At 50.1% G+C, this 19507-nt stretch overlaps 1 protein-coding gene across 5 annotated transcripts; it reads right to left on the bottom strand.

Moving 5' to 3' along the window:
• Positions 1-234: 234 nt before the first annotated feature.
• CORO6 (coronin 6) lies at positions 235-18279 on the bottom strand. 5 transcript variants are annotated; one of them, XM_078379186.1, is made up of 11 exons: positions 18069-18279; positions 14638-14868; positions 10457-10579; positions 8787-8916; positions 8320-8501; positions 7847-7966; positions 5174-5278; positions 4903-5048; positions 3921-3978; positions 2832-3062; positions 235-1910 (listed from the first exon to the last, which is right to left on the bottom strand). In XM_078379186.1, the coding sequence occupies exons 2-11, from the start codon at positions 14833-14835 to the stop codon at positions 1788-1790; spliced, it is 1416 nt and encodes a 471-aa protein (XP_078235312.1). In that variant the 5' UTR covers positions 14836-14868; positions 18069-18279; the 3' UTR covers positions 235-1787. The 5 variants fall into 5 exon arrangements, with proteins under 5 accessions (XP_078235312.1, XP_072834756.1, XP_072834759.1 ...); XM_072978655.2 differs by lacking the exon at positions 7847-7966 and adding an exon at positions 7286-7405 and having other exon boundaries at positions 18069-18277; XM_072978658.2 differs by lacking the exons at positions 7847-7966; positions 18069-18279 and adding exons at positions 7286-7405; positions 17489-17652.
• Between the last annotated feature and the right edge of the window lie 1228 nt (positions 18280-19507).

The raw sequence follows: 19507 nt of genomic DNA, 5'->3' as shown, positions 1-19507 counted from the left end.
CACGTTTTAGACTTCTGGCCAGGGAACCAGAGGTTGGGAGTTCGAATTCCCTCGGGGGTCTTCCTTGATAGGGCCCCGACTCAATGATCCAGAGGGTCCCTTCCAGCTCAGCAGTTCTAAGATGATGATTTTCAGCACCGCATCCCTCTCCACCTCTCCTTTCCCTGTCATCTAACCCGGTGGTTTAACAAAACCATGCCTTTTGTTATTTGAAATTAAAAGCACACACAAAAATTCAGTGCTAGTTATTTTTGATGAAAAGTAGTTACTGCAAATAGGTTTTCTTGCGAGATCCTAAATCCTAAGCATGACATTTCAAACGTAAAAAATAAGCACCCGTAATTTTGCTTGAGAAATCCTGAATAATACGTATCGCCAAAAGAAGTGCTTTCCACCAACAGAAATTTTTTTTCCTTTCTGAATCTAGAGAGCTACCTCGCACGCTAGCCCAGATCTCCACCACCTTGTCTGAACAGCCAGGAAGCCAAGACTGAACAATATTCGGGCCCAAATTGTGTGTTTAAATTCAGTTCACCATCCCTTGAACACAGGGAGGGAACCCGGGTTCTGGTTGAAACCATATCCCTGTCCCAAACGATGAGGACTAGAACCTTAACTTGGCTGCAAGTTGGTGCTTAGGGCCTTGCTTTCCATTTCAGATCTCCCATTTACGCTTATTTATTTTCTGCTCCTCAGTGGATATACGGATTTTCTGGACACCCCGCTTCTGAAGCCTTATTTGACTCTAACCATTACCCAGCACTACCCTTGATAGCATTCATTTCTGCCCATTGGCAGAACCGAAGGAGATCAGGAAAATCTAACCCACCTTTTCCGTATTTTATTTTTCTTTAATGCAAGTATGTTTTGATCAGCGATGGCCCAACGTCACCCCCGCCTCCCTGGGGTGCAAACCTTGCATGGGGGGGGAGTGCGTGTACCCACTCTGACCCACAGCCCCCCTTCCCCCCTGCAAGCTTGGGTGGCCTGTTCCAAGTCGAGATGAAGGCGAAAGGTACCTACCATCCCTGAACCATCCCATCATACTTCCCACACACACACACACACACACGCACACTGCCCTTTCCATCTCCTGGCAACGCCTCCCCTGCCTGCAGGGCGCGGCTCCTCCCGCCACCAACCCACCCAGAGCTTGGAAAAAGCCAGATTGGGGGATAATGGGACTTGTAGTATCCCCATCAAGAACACCTCCCCTAAGCTTGCCTTCTTCCTCTGCCCCCCAAAAAAGCTCATCCCCTGTGCCCCAAAACTGAACCCCAAAATGTGGGATGGATGCACCCCATTTCAGTTTCCCCTATTTCTTGGGGAGGGAGGAAGGAGATAGAGGGGGGGGCATCATGTTGCCCGGCTAGGATTCCCCCACAGCTGAGTGGGTGGACTGTCTTCCCTAGTGGCTGGAGCATGAAACCCCTTTCTCTTCCTTTCTCTCCCCCCCCGACCCCCTCTTCTCTAGGGCTCAAATGATGACATCTCTCATATTCCCCCCCCCCCATCGTAAGGTCCTGTTTTAGAGTCCCAGGGACGCAGCCGTGCAGGGAAGGTGGCCGGGGGGGGGGGGGAGGTTGGTTCGTGTGTGTTGCTTTCCTGGAAACGTCCGCCAGGAGCCGCCAGAGGGGGAAGCAGCCGGGAAGGGGGGGGTCCTCAAAGGACGAAGGGTCGACAGAAATAAAATAAGACACAATAAAATAAAATGAAGGCTGGCTGAGGCAAAATCCGGGTCTCCCGAGGACGAAGCTCAGTCCCAGGCGCTGTGGAAAGAACGGGGGTCAATCCGTCCCGTTCGTAAACTGGCCGAGTTTGTTTTCTAGGTCGGAGATGCGCTTCTCGTGAGCCTGAACCGTCTGCCGCAGGGACTTGATTTCCGCCAGGAGTTCCTCAAGCGCAGAGTGCTTGGAAATAAAAGAAGAGAGGAAGGAGTGTATGAAATCTAGGGGTATCCTGGAAAATATATATATATATATATTTAAAAAATCACTTGAAGGGGCAAAATACCATGTCACAGTGGTGGAGCAGAAATTTGTTCTTGGACAAGGAAAAGGTCTCTGCTCCGCATTTCTTAAAATAATAACCAGCATGGATGGGAATTCTGGATTTCTTGGACAATAAACCCCATAATTCTCGGTTCTAGGAGTTCTGCCTTGCTTGCAAACCCCTAAATGTGGCTCGCCTGGGAGACACGGCCTCAACAGGAAGGCTTTGAGGCCTAGCTAGGCCTAGTTCTGACTGGATTCCTGTTCAGAAAGGAAGGCTTCCAGCTCAGCCCTGGGGCAGGAACCGGAAGCTTGAAGGGAGCGAGGCCTAGCTGGGTCTCAAAGCCTTCCAGTCGAGGCCTTTCTGCCAGGTGATGTTAAGGTGAGTGTCTGTCAGGCAGAGCTCCCAGAAGGAAGACTTAGGATTTCTAATTCAATAAATCGAAAAATCTCATCCCTAATAACAAAGGGCTGGACGTTACAAATCTCCCCTAATTAGAGGTGAACATAGGGTGGTATTGGAGAGACGTGACTTAGGCTGCCTTCCCTGTTTAAGAAACTGGACTTCAGAGCAATTCCATGTTTGAAGTCCCGAAGCCCAAAACAAAGCAAGCTCATTTCTTATTACACGAGGCGAGGAGAGCATCTACTGTGCACTCAGATGTTTCTCCACAGTTAATACATTTTCCTTTCTAATCAGCGACTGTCTAGAATGTTTGTTTCGGCCCTGTGTTTCTAGTTATCGAGACTAAGAACGTAACTCCCCACGCACCCTCCCCGAGTTTCACATCTACACGCCATTTCACACACCCTGGATCGGATGAGGAGACACAAACTCACCGAAAAGTTAGACTCGCAAGTGGATTGGCTCCGCCGTGGCCCGACTGGAGGCCTGCTGTCGAGGATGTTCTTTCTGGTAACCTTGAGCTCCCGGTTCTTGAGGGGGACGTAGCCATCCCGGAGGGAGATTAAGATGGGCTCGGCATCCTTTCCGGACAGCCATTCGTCCGCTTCGAGGGCTGGCTCTGGGCCCGGCGTGTCCGGATACAAGTCGTCCTGGAAAAGGTCCGACTGCCGAGGCCGGGAGGATAAGGAGGAAAGGGCAAGAGGTCAGCTGGGGCAAGGAATGACCCCCCCAACCTCAACTGAAAGTGATCGTCTTGAAATCCGCTGCATGATTTCATTTTCTCAGCTATGTTTGTGGCTACAATAATAGTTTTTGAGGAAAGAGGATGAGAATTAGCATCCTTTAGGGGGCTGTCGGGGGATTCTGGGAATGGAGAAGCAGCTGGCACCATTTTTTTAAATGGCAGCCTTCTTTTTGCCAGTCCTTGGCTGCCTTGCATGGGAGTGATGGGAATTGAAGTGATGCTGGCGGAAGGTAACGAATGTCGCTTCCAAGGGTTAATTGCTACTAATTAATGATCTTCCCCTTAGATTCTTTCTTTTTTGCCAAGTGACTTGAGTCGCAAACGATCAGGAAGCCATGCAAGGATTAATTGGCAGCAATTAGCCCCTGAGAGTTTTCCTTCGTACAAAGGGTCAAGCAAAGATAAGCTATGAAAGGAAAAATGGAAGTCATCGAAAGGGGCTTTTAACAAATGGAGCTTAAGAACCAGCAACGACGATAATGGTCTACAGGAGAGCGCAGACTGCACTGGAGTTCGTTGCACAACGCACAAGCGGCGTGGGAGCTGTTTTTCAGCAGTGTCCCGAAGGACCAGCAGATGGCGCTCCTGTCATGGCTGGACTCTGATGCCAATGTTCCATGTGGAAACGCAATTGTGTGGGGCAAGAAAAAGGGTATGGCGCGGGAGAAGGAGTGGGAGCACCAAAGAGAGACAGATCTTGTGGGGTGGGGTGGGGGTCGGAGTGGTGAATCTCTCCCACGGACCCCCAATTTCTTTCCTTTTGTCCCCAAGGACCCACCTTTCGTGGAACAGTCATGACGATGGGTTCACATTTCCGCTCATGCAGCTTGTAAAACCTGTTGGGGTCGGATCAAAGAAAAGGAGGCAGATTAGGGTCACAAGCACCGACAGACACTTTGGGTTTCGGTGACAACCCCCCGCAGCTGATACCTCCCTCTCCACTGGCTTAAATTACAATCTTATTATGATTACAATAGGACCCCCATTTCCATGGGGGATCGGTTCAAAGCCCCCTGCCGTGGATACTGAAAAATGTGTATTATAGCAAACACTATACATAGCTTGGTCTCTGGCTCCCTCCAGCGGCCAGTTCTGCTGACTGCATCTTTGGAAATATATACAGTGGTGCCTCGCATGACGACGTTAATTCGTTCTGCGAAAATCGCTGGGAAATGAAAACGTCATCATGCGATTTTAAAAAGCCCATAGAAACGCATTAAAACCCAATTAATGTGTTCCTAGGGGCTTCAAACTCACTGTCCAGCGAAGATCCTCCATAGCGCGGCCATTTTCGCTGCCCATGCAGCGAGGAATCTGTGCCAGAAAACAGCAGGCGGCCATTTTTTTAACCTGGCGGCCATTTTGAAACTGCCAATCATCGCAAAGCGGAATTCCCCCAGAGGGAACATCGTTTTTCGATCGCAAAAACATCAACATAAAGCGATTTCGTCGTCAAATGGAGCGCTCGTAATGCGAGGCACCACTGTACAGCATTTTTAGGATTTTTCTTTTAATATTTTCAGACCATGGATAGGAGGAATCAGCAGTTGTTGATCCCGTGGATAGGGGGGTCCGGCTATATTTCCTCATTACAATTCCCATGCCCCTTGGCGATGCCGGAAGAGGCGGGTTGATGCTGTCGTCCGAAATTCTCAGCATGTTTCGGGTCATCGAAACGTGCTCTAGAGGTCTCCCCGCCCTGGGATTCGAACTAGGAGCTGGGGGGGGGCGAGAGCCTGCCCTTCCAGTTTGTGCCTGACCTGGCAATCTCGCATTTGGAAACGTCCAGTCCTCTCTTGGGCATGAACCCCATTCCACGCTGGGGTTCCTTGCTGCTGAAGGTGCTCAAGTAATGGACGTAGGGAGCTTCCTCCGTGATCTCGAAGTATCGGATGCTACTGTCCCCCTGCATGGGAAACAGGCGAGGAGGGTATAATAAGGCACGGCATTCGAACACAAGCCTCTTCCTAGCCCAGCACCTGCTGCATGTGGCCTCCTGCCCTTCCCACCGCCCTCCGCTCTGGCGTTTACCTTTCCGCACAGGTAGACGATGCTGGAGTCAGGGTCGTAGAACGGGAGGAGAACCCCGTTGCTGGTGTCCATCTCCTGGAGGGCGATGGGCTCCTCAAAGTTCTTCTGCAAGGAAGGGAGGAAGGCTTTCAGGAGGGCGATGGCAGAGCCAGGATCAGCACCACCACCACCACACACGCCTTTGCCTGGTGGGACCACAACGTGTGTGTTTGCATCCACCGACCCTGACCCGGGGTGTGTGTGAGAAACTCTCTCCCCCCCTTCTCTCTCTCTCTCTCTCTCTCTCTCTCTCTCTCTGTGTGTGTGTGTGTGTGTGAGCTAAACACCACCGGCTGGCGGTCGAAGAAATAACTACACAATGTTTGGAGGTGGACACGGGAAAGGAATACATAGTAAGGAAGGGGAAAGTAGAAAAAAATGACAAAATTCAAAGGGGTGATTGAAAAAGAGATTGAAATTAGAGGAAAAGACGGAAAGAACTGCAAATCAAATATGTAAATTATTAATTCAGGCCGAACAGGATACACAAGGATTTAAAACACAATAGGATTTGGATAAAGAAGTCATAGGAGAAGAATGGGATGAAATGTGGGACCAAAGAATTAGGAAGAATATGTCTGTAAGGAGAAAAGGAAATTGTTATAAGGTCATATGGAGGTGGTATTTAATACCGGTAAATCTGAATATAATAAATAAAAATGTATCATCCCTAGGCTGGAGATGTAAAAAAGAGAAGGGGACGGATATACATATGTGGTGGTCATGTGAAGTAAGAAAATGGAAGCACATTTTTAAAGAAATAAGGGAAATAATTGGATTAAATATTCAAATGACCCCGTCAGTGGTTTTATTGAATTTGGTTAAGAAGGATCAATGGTTGAAAGAAAATAAGGACTTGATAGTAAATATGATTAAGGCAGCAAGGTTAATTTTTGCAAGAAACTGGAAAAATGATAACCAACTCAATTTAGAGGAATGGTACAGAGAACTATGGGATATGACTATTAATGATAAACTGACAAGTGATATGAAAATAAGAAGGGGGTCTATCAAAGAATAATGGTTTTAAGAAAATATGGAGTGTATTCTTGGAATATGTATTTCGGAGAGGGAAGGGGTATATTCCGAGGAAAGAAACAATGACGTTTTGGAGAGAAAATGCACTGAATGAAATTTAAAATATTATTAATACTAGCCCTGGGGCAGACGGTGGCACTGGTGTATCATGTAATTGTGTTTTATTGTGGTGTTAGGTTTACGTTATTTAGGTCGGATGTTTGTTTAATAAATTTCCAAAAAAACTACAAAATGCTCTTCCAAAGTCCTTCAATGCTATTCAGTGTACTCTAAAGTGTTTGGCTGGATAACGATGTGTTAGGGTGATAGCCAGAACAACTGGCCCCTGTACACACAGCAAGGAAGAATGAAGAATAAATCCCGCCAGCTGTTTCTGAATATCAAACCTCTGTTCTTTACCTTCTCTGGACCACCACAATCCCAGCATGCATTGCCACCCCCTCCCCAAACATACAGAGAGATATCCCCTCCCCTAAACACACATCCATCCATCCATCACTGCAAATCCACAGCACTCCAGGACCAAAGAGACTGTTTTTTTTTGGGGGGGGGGGGCATGTAAGTTACAATTTAGTTATCCTTCTATTAAGAGGAATGTGGTAAGCTGGACTCGCTGCAGTGCACGATGGGAAGTTTTAACACCACCCTATTAGCTCCAGGTGAGCAGCACCTTATATTAAGTGCAATGTGGTAAATTGGGTTCCTTGCAATGCCCGGTGGGAGACGAAGTTCTAATATAATCCTATCCCACCCAATTTGCTCTTGGGAAGAACTACATCTCCCAGTGAGCAATGGGAAAGCAACTGGTTTACCGTAAAGCATCCTATAGCAGGACATTTAAGTATTTCTCATAATACAGGGAAAGGAGGTTCAAGATGAGCAGTGTTAGGTTTCATGTATGTGTGAATGCCTCCCCCCCCTTCTGCTCTGTGTGGCTGCCCGCCCGGGGAGACACAGGTGTTGGGGAGAATGCCGTGATTCCCAAGGGAAGGGGTGCAAGGCGGAAGAACACGCCACGCCATGCAACCTAACTACCGGATCCCAGAGGCCGAGCTCCCGCTGGCTCATGCGTGTGAACCCCGTGGTGAAGATCAGTCCATCGCGGGTGAAGACGGCGCGCATGGGCCTCATCCCTTCGTGGGGTGCAAATTTCTCCTGGGGCAGCAGGGGAAAGAAAGGGTTAACTGTCTCCAGAGGAAGGAAGGAAGGAAGGAAGGAAGGAAGGAAGGAAGGAAGGAAGGAAGGAAGGAAGGAAGGAAGGAAGGAAGGAAGGAAGGAAAGGAGAGCTGTTTCTGTTTAGAAAACCTTATTGAGTGGTCCCCTAAAACCAATCCTCACTCACCACAGGCGACCAAGCTTGCATCTTACCTGCGAATGCAAGGAAAATGTTGGCAGGCCAATAATGGAGGGGGGGGGGAATAAAAATAATATCAAACATTACTGGGGTGTGGGTTCGAATTTGCTCTCCTCAGTCTTCTGCGTCTTCCTCCCTCCCTTCTCTGGATACACGCACAGGCAAACACGCACACAGACGCACCCCAGGCCTTTTTCCCCACCCCACCCCTCCTCTGCCAGGTGCGAGGGCCGGAGCCCTACCAGATCCCACAGGGCCAGCTGCCTCTCGCTCATCTTGCTAAAACCAGTGGTGAAGACCTTGCCATCCGCCATAAAGATGGCCCGGACGGGGCGGGATCCCTCGTGCGGCTTCAATTTCTCCTGGTGGCCAGAGTTAGCAGGGTTAGGAGGAAACACACAGAAACACAGACACAACGAGGAGGCAACCGTTAGTTGGGTCAGTTGCACGACGCTCAAGCTCCGGAAAGCTGACTTGGCCTGCTGACAACGCCAGGATGGACCCCCGGGATTACCTATGGCGAGTTAAACTAAGTTCCAGGAAACTACCCTGGAACGTTTCCCAATCAGGAAAAAGACCTCAAACCCCCCACCCCCGAAAAAGGAACTTTTGCAAGCTCTGCCCAACACAATGCCACCATTCCAAAGGGAGGAGCAGGGTGCCAGAGGGCTGGGCCTTTGGGGGGGGGGCTGGCGCAGGCGGAGCGTCGACTCACGGCGACCACCAGGCGCTGCCGGGGGTCAACGACACGAAGGCGCTTGTCCTTGCAGGTGGTGAGGAAAAGGCTGCCGTTGCGGTTCCAGCAGACGTTGTAGATGAGGTCACTGTGAAGGTCGTCCAGGGTCAGGAGCGCCTCGCCCGTGCCCACGTTCCAGAGGATGATGACGTTGTCACACCCTGCGAGACGGAAGAGGAACAGCGCCTCAGATAAAGGTCACATTGTTCCAAGGAACCCATTAGACACCTTAAAATATCTTCTTATCTCCGAGCCCTGATCCCTCCGAAGATATTTTAAGGTATATTAAATCAAGGGTTCCTTGCAACAATCTTCCGATGGTCTTATCTCCGATCCCTAATAGGAGATGACTGTACCAGGAGATAAGAGCATCAGGAGATGACTGTACCAGCTCTGAGGGTCTCAGGACACAGCAAAATACATGGATCTGGGGCTGCGGGTCTTACCTGCGCTGAGTAGGATGTTGCGGGCCGTGGGGTGCCAGGTGATGATCCCCACGCGCTTGGAATGTCCTTCCAGGGTGACCACGGGCTCCGTCATGTTGCGCACGGGGAGGTAGTCAGGGATCTGCCATACCTGGTGGTGGTGGTGCAGACAGAGAGCAATTCCACCAATGCAGGCAACACAGTCAGAGTCAGGAAATTTTGGACAACAATTCCCAGATGCCACAGCTAGTATGACTAGATCACCTAGCAGGATTGTGGGCAAATTTCTCTGTCTCTCTCTCTTGGCCTAAACTACCTCACAGGGGTGTTAAAAGAACACCCACAGATTTCATAAGTGATCGGAGATAAGAGCGAACCAGTGATTGGAGATAAGAGTGAACCAGTGCTTGGAGACACAACCAACTGGGATGGCCAGGGGCATGGGGAAGTGGGGGAATTTCTGGGCACCCAGGGCAGGGGCTACACAAAATAAGGAAGGAGGGCTTCCTTCACTGACCCTCCGTCGACCAGATGGGGAAACTGCAGGCCCGATCTGGCCCAAGTCCTGGGCTGACCTTCGCTTTCCCTGATACTCAAGCAGGAAGGCGGTTGGTTGGTGGGGAATCTTATACGCTGCCCTCTGTTTCTTGGCCGGCGAACGAACGAAGGATTAAAACCAGAGCTGGCAAAAGTTTCCTTTTTTGGAACACATTCCCCAGAATCCCCCACTCCAGGATGGCTATATTATAAAAGACATTTAGATTTTTCTTCTTCCTGTAGGGAGTCTTCTTCGCTTGTGCTTTGTGCAAAAACATCGGAAAGGAAAGAATTTGGAAAAGGAAGCTTCCGCCCGCCCCCCCCCGGTTGCTTTTCTTCCCTTCACCCCCAACGTGGCTCTCCAGAAATCTGCCCCCACCGCACGCGCACGGCGGCTATTCTTAGGTGCTGAGTCGTGGTGCACCGTGGAGGCTATTCTTAGCCCAAAAATGCTGCATCATACCTTGGAGGCGGCCGCCAGCTCCAGGAGGAGGGACCCGGCTTTGTTATAAACAGGCCCGGCTGTTCTTTTCCAGTGATTTAAAGGGAAACCTCCCCAACGATAGTTTGGGGGGCTCGGGGGGGGGGAAGAGGCCAGGTAAGAAATGCAGTTCGAGGCCCCCAGGAAAATAAAACAAACAAGCTGAAACCACCCCTGACATGAAGTTGTAAGGATTTTTTCCCCTTCCATTGAATTCAAATAAACCAATCTGCGGTTTATTATTCCTGCGTCTAAATCACAGCTCCTGGTCTCTTGTCTCACGTGACATCCGTCCAAGGGAGGGTTTCGGTCTGACTAAAATTCGGGAGTTGTGGGTTTGAAACCTCGCTCAGGCATGAAACCCAGTGGGTGAGGGTAGCCTCACGGATACATTGAAACGCCCACCTTATTTTCGTCTCTAAATATAAAGTGCAACACGGGGTGCCTTAGAAATAAAAAAGCATGGAATATAAATAGAAGCACCCACACGAAAACCATAAATCATTGAGTCATAAAGGCAGGCCAATGTCCAGAGATGAACGGCAGAGGACATAAGAAAACAAAAAGAAAACCGAACCAACCACAGGGTTTCCAAACACACCGGCTTCCAAAGCTCTGGATGTCCTAATAGGGCACTCGCTTGAACCTTCACTTGCCGTGGCCCCTCGCTTACCATGACCGTTGTGTCTTCAGAGGCGCTGGCGATGACGTTGTCATTGTGGGGACACCAGTCGATGTCCAGGACGGGGGCCGTATGTCCAGCGACCAAGGGAATATTCTTGTCCACACGGCCGGTCTGTAAACACAGACAAAGTCACGGGAGTTTTTCCGGAAGGGGTCCGTTTGAAGGGCCAAATCCACCCGAGGCTCCCTGCTTGGATGTGCCATTTACACATGAGGGAGCGAGGCCTTCTAAGCCAAGAAAAAGCACACAGAGACCCCTGGTGGGATCCCCTGAGGGCACTTAGTCCACCCCTGTTCAAATCGGGGGAATCCGGAGGCAGAGCGGATGGTTCTTCTTTGGGCGTGGGATCGCCCAAAGAGATCTGGAGCTTTCGTTCCACAGACAAAGTGGTATTTCCCCCCCCCTTGCCTAGCCTACCTCGAAGGGCTGTTGTGAAGAGTGAAAAGAGGATGGAGAAAAATGGTGACTCTTGCCCTGAAATCCGTGGAAGAAGGATGCTGGTGTTGGTAGTAGTTTTAAATCAAATTAATACCCTGTTTCCCCGAAAATAAGCCTTAACCTGAAATTAAGCCCCAGTATGATTTTGCAGGATGCTCATCATATAAGCCCTACCCCAAAATTAAGCCCCATTTCAGTGAAACCCCGCCCTCCACCCTTGTGCAGCCACCAGAAGAAGAGGACATGACTGTCTTCGAATAAACGTTCATGGTTGTACATTAAAAAATAAAAATAAAACACCCCTTGAAAATAAGCCCTAATGAGTTTTTTTGGAGCAAAAATTAATATAAGACCCTGCCTTATTTTCGGGGAAACGGGGTAAATAAAGGTATAAAGGCTTTGCCTACCTTCTAGGGTTTTGCTTACTGTTATTCCAGGGGGGTCTTTTGACCCTTTCCGCCGCCCCCCCATCCCTAGGCCTGTCATATAACCTTAAAGGGACACTTGGAGGGACATGAGAACAGAACTAGAAAATACAGTAATTCCTTTTTACACGAAGAAGGTTGCGCATAAAAGCTGGAGGGGGGGTCTGGATGTCGTTGGACTCAAAATGCAGCGGCGCAAGGAAGCCACGGTTTGCCCAGGAGCATCATGCGTGACCTTGAGCCAGCCTGGGGGGGGTGCCCTCCCCTTCTCACGGGCTTAAGGCCCTGCTCAGTAAACATCCCAGCTGGAAATTTGAGCTCTGGAAAAATTTAATGCCTCCCGCCGCCCTCCTGACGGATTTTAATTGTTCCCGCTGTGACTCATGGGGTATTGTGAGCAGATCCCGGCCAACTGGCGCAGTCCGTCTCTCTGCTCCGAGCCAGGGTGCCAAACAGTGGGCGATCCTGGCATAGGTGGAAGAAGGGGGGGGGGATCAGGATCCGGCCAGGCGTTTCCAGGAGCCATGCCTGGCTCTGAAGGCAGCTGAAGAAAGCAAGCGGCACCAAGCCGCGGAAGAACTACATCTCCCATGGACGAGAGTGGGACGATGTGTGTTGTAGTTGAAAATATTGGGAGGATCATTTTGGGGCCTGAGCTTAATCAGGGTGCACTGGGGGGCAGATTTCGGCTCCCCCGGCCCCAGGAAACCCTCCGGAAGGCGTTTCCAGGGGGAAAGGAGTTGCACCAGAGTAAGCCCAGAAATCCGAAGGGATCGCCTTCCAAAAGCAGATCCAGGCTAATAAAAGGATCCGGGTTTTGTAAGGGTATGATATAGATGTGATGAGTAAACAGCTGCTCAAATCCTAGTGAGTCTTTACTACGCGCCTTGTTACACAATTGACGTAAATTATGGCTGCGAATTTTTGCAAGTTAAGATATTTGTGTGACTCACAACAGAAATACACCAGCATCAGTTCCTCGATTTCTAGGCATTCGCCACCAAGATTTACACCAACCACATTACATTAGCAGCCTTGGCCCCCCTTCACAAGTGTATTTCTCTGACCGATCACTATTCATTGATTGCTGAGATTTCTTTTTCTTTTTCTGTTATTAGTAATATTCACTATCATATTCCTTTCTCTTTCAATGAATCCTTTTTCAATTTTTCAGTGTTATTTATTTCTTTATACATTATTTTTAAATATATATATATTTGTATACTTATTGTTCTTAGCTTTAATATTGCCTTTTAATGCTCTTTTAATATTGCCTTTTAATGCTCTTTTATACTCATTGCTCTTAGCTCTAAATATTGTCTTTTAATGTTGTTAACCATCGTTGTCTAGTCATTGTTTCCAACATTAAATATTGACTTCCAACGTTGCAAGCCACTTTGGGTCCTTTTCAAGGAGAAAGACGAGGTAAGAATATTTTAAATAGAAACAGAAAGAAAAGACAGTATCTAGAAGCCAAAAACAGTAAGTATACAAATAAGTAAGACCAAACAAATGACACATTATATTATATGTATCAGGTTTTTTAAAATGTAAGGAATGCTTTTGAACACATACATGGAGAAATCTAGGGAAAAAACATAAGCAAATAGGGAGGGTAAGAAAATCAAGGATATGTAAGATTTCAGCAGTACATTTTATAAATAAAAACTTTGGCCGCATAATCTGGAAAAGATCAAGCCTGTTTATGGTTGAAAGGCAGGGTGTGAACTTCCATAAATAAAAACAAAATAAGCAAGCAGCTAAAATAAGCCATTGCTATATTTAAAAAAACACCTGATTTTCATTCTGATATGTTAATGTCATAGGCGTGTTATGCTTATTAAAAAGTCATTGGGGGAGATATTAACGATCACAGAAGCTTTTAGCAATCAGCGTTAGCTTTAAATTAAGAAATTAAACTTCTCTCTGCTCTCTCTTTCATTTCCCAAAGACGCCCCTGTGACTGAAAACTTGATTATCAATAAATGCTTTTTATTGGCTCTAAGTAGCTATTCTAGTTAACGGGCTCTAGTTTATGGGCGTTTAGTTAGGTGGATAAAAATAGCCCCAGATTAATAGCAACTGATTAATTCTTTAAATTTGTTTGGTTGATAACCCCAAATCTTAATTCCAAAATTACACTTTAAACGTGTGTTGTTTTTTTTTTAATTGGATGGGTTTTAGGTTTGAAAAAGTTTCTTCCTTTGAGCTGACAGTTTCCCCGATCTTCAAAAGTTATATATATGTGTGTGTGTTTAAGTTAAACAAAATAATGCGGTTGTTCATTGGTATGCTGGTGAAATGGTTCTTATTTTTCTTATGTTGTCCATTTTAGCGTTGCCATTTATCTTTGGGTGGTGTCGCACGCCTGATGATTATCCCACGTGTATGATGATGCCACCTTGGCTATGCACATCCTTGTAGATGATGGACCATTTATAAATTCAGGACAGAAAGGAAAATGAAAGAGGCTTTCCGCTTCAGGGGGTGGCGTGTGGCTTATTTTCTACGCTAAGTGGCTGCCCCGTCATCCGTTAAATAGCACACAAATATGTTACACATAGTAAACTTCTCATCCGTTCCAGAGATTGAACGGCTGTTCAGCCCAGAGGGAAGGAAGGCGCATGTCCATCCCCATTTTTACAAATGTGCCGAGCTTCTCCCAAGATTAAGGAGCAGTGGTACTTAAAAGATCATCGTTTGGGGAACGAGGTGAGTAAAGCTACGGATGCACCTTTTTTTTAATTCTAGGAGAAGCTCATGTGACAGAAATATGCCCTCCACACAAAAATAAACCAATTTCTATATTAACCCCCCCACCCCGCAGGTAGAAAGCTAGTTTAGTCTGCTTCTTGACAGGCTAGGCTTCTATGAGCAGGGATGTATCTTTTTTTTTAATGGAATATATTCCACTATGCAAACCCTAGAAAAACCACCCTGGCTAGCTTCTCTAGCTTTGGAGCCACAGAGGGTACAGTCACTCCTTGGCAAGGTTATTTTTTATATGGCATCTCAAAGGATCCCCTGACACCACACAACTTTTCCAAGAACAAAGTGGGCTCAAATATAAGCTCCTCAGCTCAACTTCAGTGGGAGCTTCTCTCTTTCTCAATCTCTATCACGGATCTCCAACTGGTCCCGTGCCTTCGGGAGAAATGCCAGCAACCTACCTCAAAGGGTTGTTGTACGGGGAGAAAGATGGCAAAGTGCTTTCAGCGTTCCCAAAGACGTTCTCCCCCTGAAGAACCAGCCCTGCCCTTCGAACCTTCGCCCGCTGGGGAGAAAGACCGCGAAAGAGGGACTTACCTTGATCAAGGGCAACACCATAAAGGCCCCTCCACCGCCGGACTCCACGATGATGGCTAGGAACTTGGGGTTGACGGCGCAGAAGGAACTGTCCCACGTCACCTTGGAGACCCGGATGTCCTCATACATTTGGTCCGCCTTGACCGGCTGCCCAAAGACATGCCGGAATTTGCTCTGGCGAACCACCCGGCGACTCATGGCTGCGGCCCCTTCGTGGGGGATCCCCGGACCCTGCCAAGGGAGGGGGGTCATCAGCCGTCAGAGGCAAAGCAAAGCCAAGCCTCCTTGAAAACCAAGACAATTCACCTGCCTAAGACCCTGCGTCTTGTTCTACCTGAGGGGTGGGGCAAGCATTTTGCAAACTTGCAATATTAGCAGGCATGCGGCTGAAACCAGCTGGGATTTTTTTAAAAAACAAACAAACTACCACTTCCAGAATCCTCCAGCTGGTTGTTCGGAATCTGGGAATGGCAGTCAAAAAACAAAACAAAACAAAAAACCCTCTCAACTTCCTGGGTTGTAAATTGTGGGCTGTGAAAAGAACCCTTTGGTAAACAATCACAAAAGACGTTCATGTGACTGTAAGTTGGGCTTGCCCAATGACAGCCAGTGGCTTATAGAGCTGAGTGGTTGAGGCCCCTGGCTGTGGAACCAGAGGCTGGGGGTTCGATTCCCCACCACCACCCGTGAGCCTTCTTAACCGGGGTTGGACTGGATGACCCAGAGGGTCCCTTCCCGCTCTGCCATTCTAAGATGACGATGATGATGACAATTCCTTCTTATTTTTTAAAATTACTTACAGGGGGGCATGCTTGATAAGAAAAGGATGTAGAAGATGAAATGCGGAAGTCTCTTTTAAAATGCCCCATAAAAAAATAAATAAAAGAACTAGAAAAATAATTGGAAAAGTTACTTTGCCATAAATGAATAAATACTGAAAGCCTTCCTGCCCCTTCACTTTTGAAATGTAATGACAGGGTGCACTCATTAACCCCAAAATTAACTGAGCTGCAGGTCACTGCGGGACTTGTAACTCATTATTGACGTGCTTGAATTGACTATTTTCTCCCCTTGCGTTGTCTGGGTTGGTTGGTTGGTTTTTAATTTCTAAGTGTTCCCTTCCCCCCCCCAAAAGATTTAGAGGACTCCTGAACATTTTTGGATTATTCGGAACGTCAACCTCTGTTGTTGTTTCTCCGCAGCTCCACTTTGGCCAAGACAGCTGAGATTTCCTCACGCGGCCTAAACTGCACCACTTCACATGGGGGGGGGGCTCTATTTATTTATTTTATTTATTATTCGATTTATACGCCGCCCCTCTAGACAGAGTCTACTCAGGCCGGCTTACAAAGAAGAATAAAACATTATAAGATATAATCAAATAAAAAACATCAGTATATGTAAATCAATGACATAATTATATCAACAAATTAGAAGATCAAGATGGAAAAAAACTAAAGAGAAAAAATAAAGAAAATCAGGTGTTGACTGGAGGGAAGGCCTGCTTGAAGAGCCAGGTCTTTAAATGTAAAAACACCCAGTGAGGGTGCCAGGGTGATTTCTGGTGGCAAGGTGTTCCACAGCCAAGGGGCCACTGCCGAGAAGGCCCGGTTCCTTGTTCTTTCTTTCTGGGCCTCTCTCGGCGTTCGGCCCCTCAGCCGTCTTTCCTGGCTAAAACGAGTGACTCGGTTAGATCTAGGTGGGAAAAGGCGCTCCGCCACGGATCAAGGCCCTACTTTAGGGCTTTATAAGTCATCATTAACACTTTGAAGTGGATGTGGAAACGAACAGGAAGCCAATGCAAGGCGGCCAGGATGGGGGAGAGATGTGCTGGTATTTTCTCATCCCAAGATAGGGACGCAGCTGGGCAGATGGAAATGTGCGGAGCGGGCCACAGGTCTCCATGGTGAGTCCTGGGTCCAGATGGATCCCCAAGCTGCGAACCTCACTCTTCCTGGTGAGAGTCACCCCACCCCCCAAAAAAGAGGGAGTTCCCCAAACCGCAGATGGAGGGGCCACCCACCCTCAGGACCTCTGTCTTGCCCGGGTTCGGCCTCAGCCCGTTCTCCTGTATCCCCTGCAGTGCGGCCTCCAGGCTGCTCCTGGTTCTGGTTCTGGGAAGGCCCAGGCTGAGCGTCTGCTAAAAACCATCCACGGTCACACCTCGTGGAAGCTGAACCAAGAAGAGGGGGGGTGACGGCGGCCTCTTGGCTCTCACAGCCCCCGTTTTCCGTGAGGAGACTGTGGGAATGACACCACGGAGGGCTTGCCTGGGTGCCACGAACCAGCGGGTGGGCGCTCCTCTTTTGTTTCGTTTTCGCTCCTTCATCAGCATCCCCACACCTGGAGGGTTGCCAAAGGCTGGCAGGAAGGGGGTGAAAAATCCCCCCCTCCCAGGGTTGCATTCAGTGAGACACTACCCCCCCCCTAAAAAATCAAATCTTCCAGGCCTGAGAAAGAGGGAGTTAAAAATAAAAACCCTTTTTTTTTCTGCTGCATTTCTCATTCCCTCTTTGGGCCGCTTGGATTCTTAGTCCGGGTCACTCAGCACAACCGGCTCTGACTGGCAGCTACGGCACTCCTGGCCTCTCAGCCTGGCCTCTTTCCTCTTAAGCTGCCTCCCAGTCGGCGCTGTCCCGTTACGACAAACTACAACCCCCATCATCCCCCGCCACGCCGTCCGGGGACGATGGGAGCTGGAGTCCAGGGTTGAGGGTGAGAAGGCTGAAAGGTTCGCGCGCGCGCGCGCAGGGGCAGGATCCTGCACCCCCACCATCCCCCCCACCCACGCCCGACCTGCCCCTCTCCCCTATTTTGGAGGCCAGCGCGGAAACCGCACACGGGTGGTCACCTGCTCGTGGGAACACGGGGGGGGGCAAGCCGCACCTCTGGATCCCCCCAGCAGACAGGAGGCCGCCGGCGGACGGAGGGCTCGCTCCTCCGCGGTGGCAAGCGGGGGAGGAAGAGGAGGAAGAGGAGGACCGGTCCCTTCGGCTAGGCAGGGGAGCCAGAAAGCCCCTTCCGTGTGTGTGTGTGTGGGGGGGGGGTCAGGGCGGGGAGGGAGGGCCGGCGCAGGACGGCCGAGACTCCTCCCCGGCGCTGCTGCTGCTGCGGCGGCGGCTATAGAAGGCGAAAGGCGAGGCGCTGCCGCCCCGGAGGTCACTTTCCTAATATAGCCGCCCTCCTCCTCCTCCTCCTCCTCCTCCTCCTGCGGCGGGCCTCGCTCGGGCCCTGGGGCTGGACCGGGGGGCTCGGGGAGGGGGGGCACGCCCGCGCCCCTCTGCCCCCCACACCCCCGAGGCGCCCCCCCACTCCCCAGGCCGCGCGGGGGTCCGCTGGGAGGGTTGGAAAGAGGGTCCCCCCCCAGCTCTCCATTTTACGCATCGCTTGCCTCCGGGGCGCACGGGCCGGGCGGGAGTCGAGCGACTCACCTTCCTCTCTCCGCCGCCGTCCTCGTCGTCCTCGTCTCCGGGGCTGGCGAGGCTGGCGAGGCTGGGCACCCCTGCCTTCCTGCCTGCCTGCGGCCTCGGCCCCGCTCCCTCCTGCGCAGCGGCTGGCAGGGGCGTCCGGCTGGCGCGGCTGGCACGCGGCGCTTGGCGCAGCCCGGGAGATGCAGTCGCCGCCGCCGCCGCCGCCGGAGCCCGGGAGCCGCAGCAGCTGCCCTCCTGTCAGGGCCGGGGAGGGGAGGGGAGGGGGCAGCAGCTGCGAGGGGCAGGGCCCGGCCCGGCCCGGGAAAGGGGCCCCGCGAAGGGGCCGAGGGAGGACCCCCCCATCCACCCGTGTACCCGCCCTCTCCTTTCAAAGTCCGCTCCAGTGGTGGTGGAAAGCCTGACGAGCTTTCCGGGGACTACAACACCCAGCATCCCCGTGACCAGAGGGCTGCTCAGGGGGGATGTTGGCTTTCGAGGACTACAAGACCCAGCAGCCCCACCACCGCCCACATGCCTGTCTCGGGAACCGTTCCTTTGAGGGACTACAAGTCCCAGCAGCCTTCAGCCCACGTGCCCCGCAACCTAAGAGCAGCCCCTGGTGGGGCCCTCAGCCTCCCAGTCCTCTTCCTCTCCCTTCCCCCCAGGCAAATCCTTCGGTCCCAGCTTTGACTCTCCCGGGATCTTTTCGCTTTGGAGAGTGTTATGCGACCCTCCTGCCGTTTCCCAAGGGCCACCTAAATTTCATCAGCCGCACACATTGACTCTGGATGATTTCAGCTGGACGCCTTCCGGGAGGCACAGCGGAGATTTGAACCCCCAGCTAGCCTGGTGCTGCAACCCAAGGCATGGGGCAAGGGGTGTCTTTGCCCCGTTGGCAGCAGATGCTCAGCAGGAAAGTGTCCTGCTTTGACTGCCAGGTGACAGTCATTCCTATGTCCAAAAGCTTAGGGGAAATCACACGATTTTTCAAACCCCGTCCAACTCCCTTGACTGTTCCTTCAAGGCCTTCGCTCTCTCTATCCCAGCTTATCAGTAGCCAGTATTCCAGGTGAGGTCTGACCAAAGCAAAAGAAAGGGGTGTTATCCTTTTTTTTTTTGGTATTGACCTGCCTGCATTTCAGCAGGAAAACTCAGGTGCACACATACACACAACACTCCTAGCATGGGTGACACCCAACTTGGCTGGGGTGTGTGTGAAAATAAAGGATCATCAGGTCTGTGTGGGCCACAAGCCAAGCATGAGTCAGTGACGTGATGCAGCAGCAAAAAAAGCCAATACAATTCTTGACTACATCAATAAAAATCTAGTGTCCGGATCCAGTAGTATATTTCTTCCAAGGTATTCTTTACTTGTCTTGTTTATTGACTGCCTTTCTCCAAGTAAGCGGATTCAAGGCAGTTCACAGTATTAACAACATGAGCTGTTGATTTATTTATTT

The sequence above is a fragment of the Pogona vitticeps genome, chromosome 7 (genome assembly GCF_051106095.1).
Source record: "Pogona vitticeps strain Pit_001003342236 chromosome 7, PviZW2.1, whole genome shotgun sequence".
In the NCBI taxonomy this organism is placed as follows: Eukaryota; Metazoa; Chordata; class Lepidosauria; order Squamata; family Agamidae; genus Pogona; species Pogona vitticeps.
Note: the sequence above shows the minus strand (reverse complement) of the source record. Positions and strands in the feature narration are given on the sequence as shown.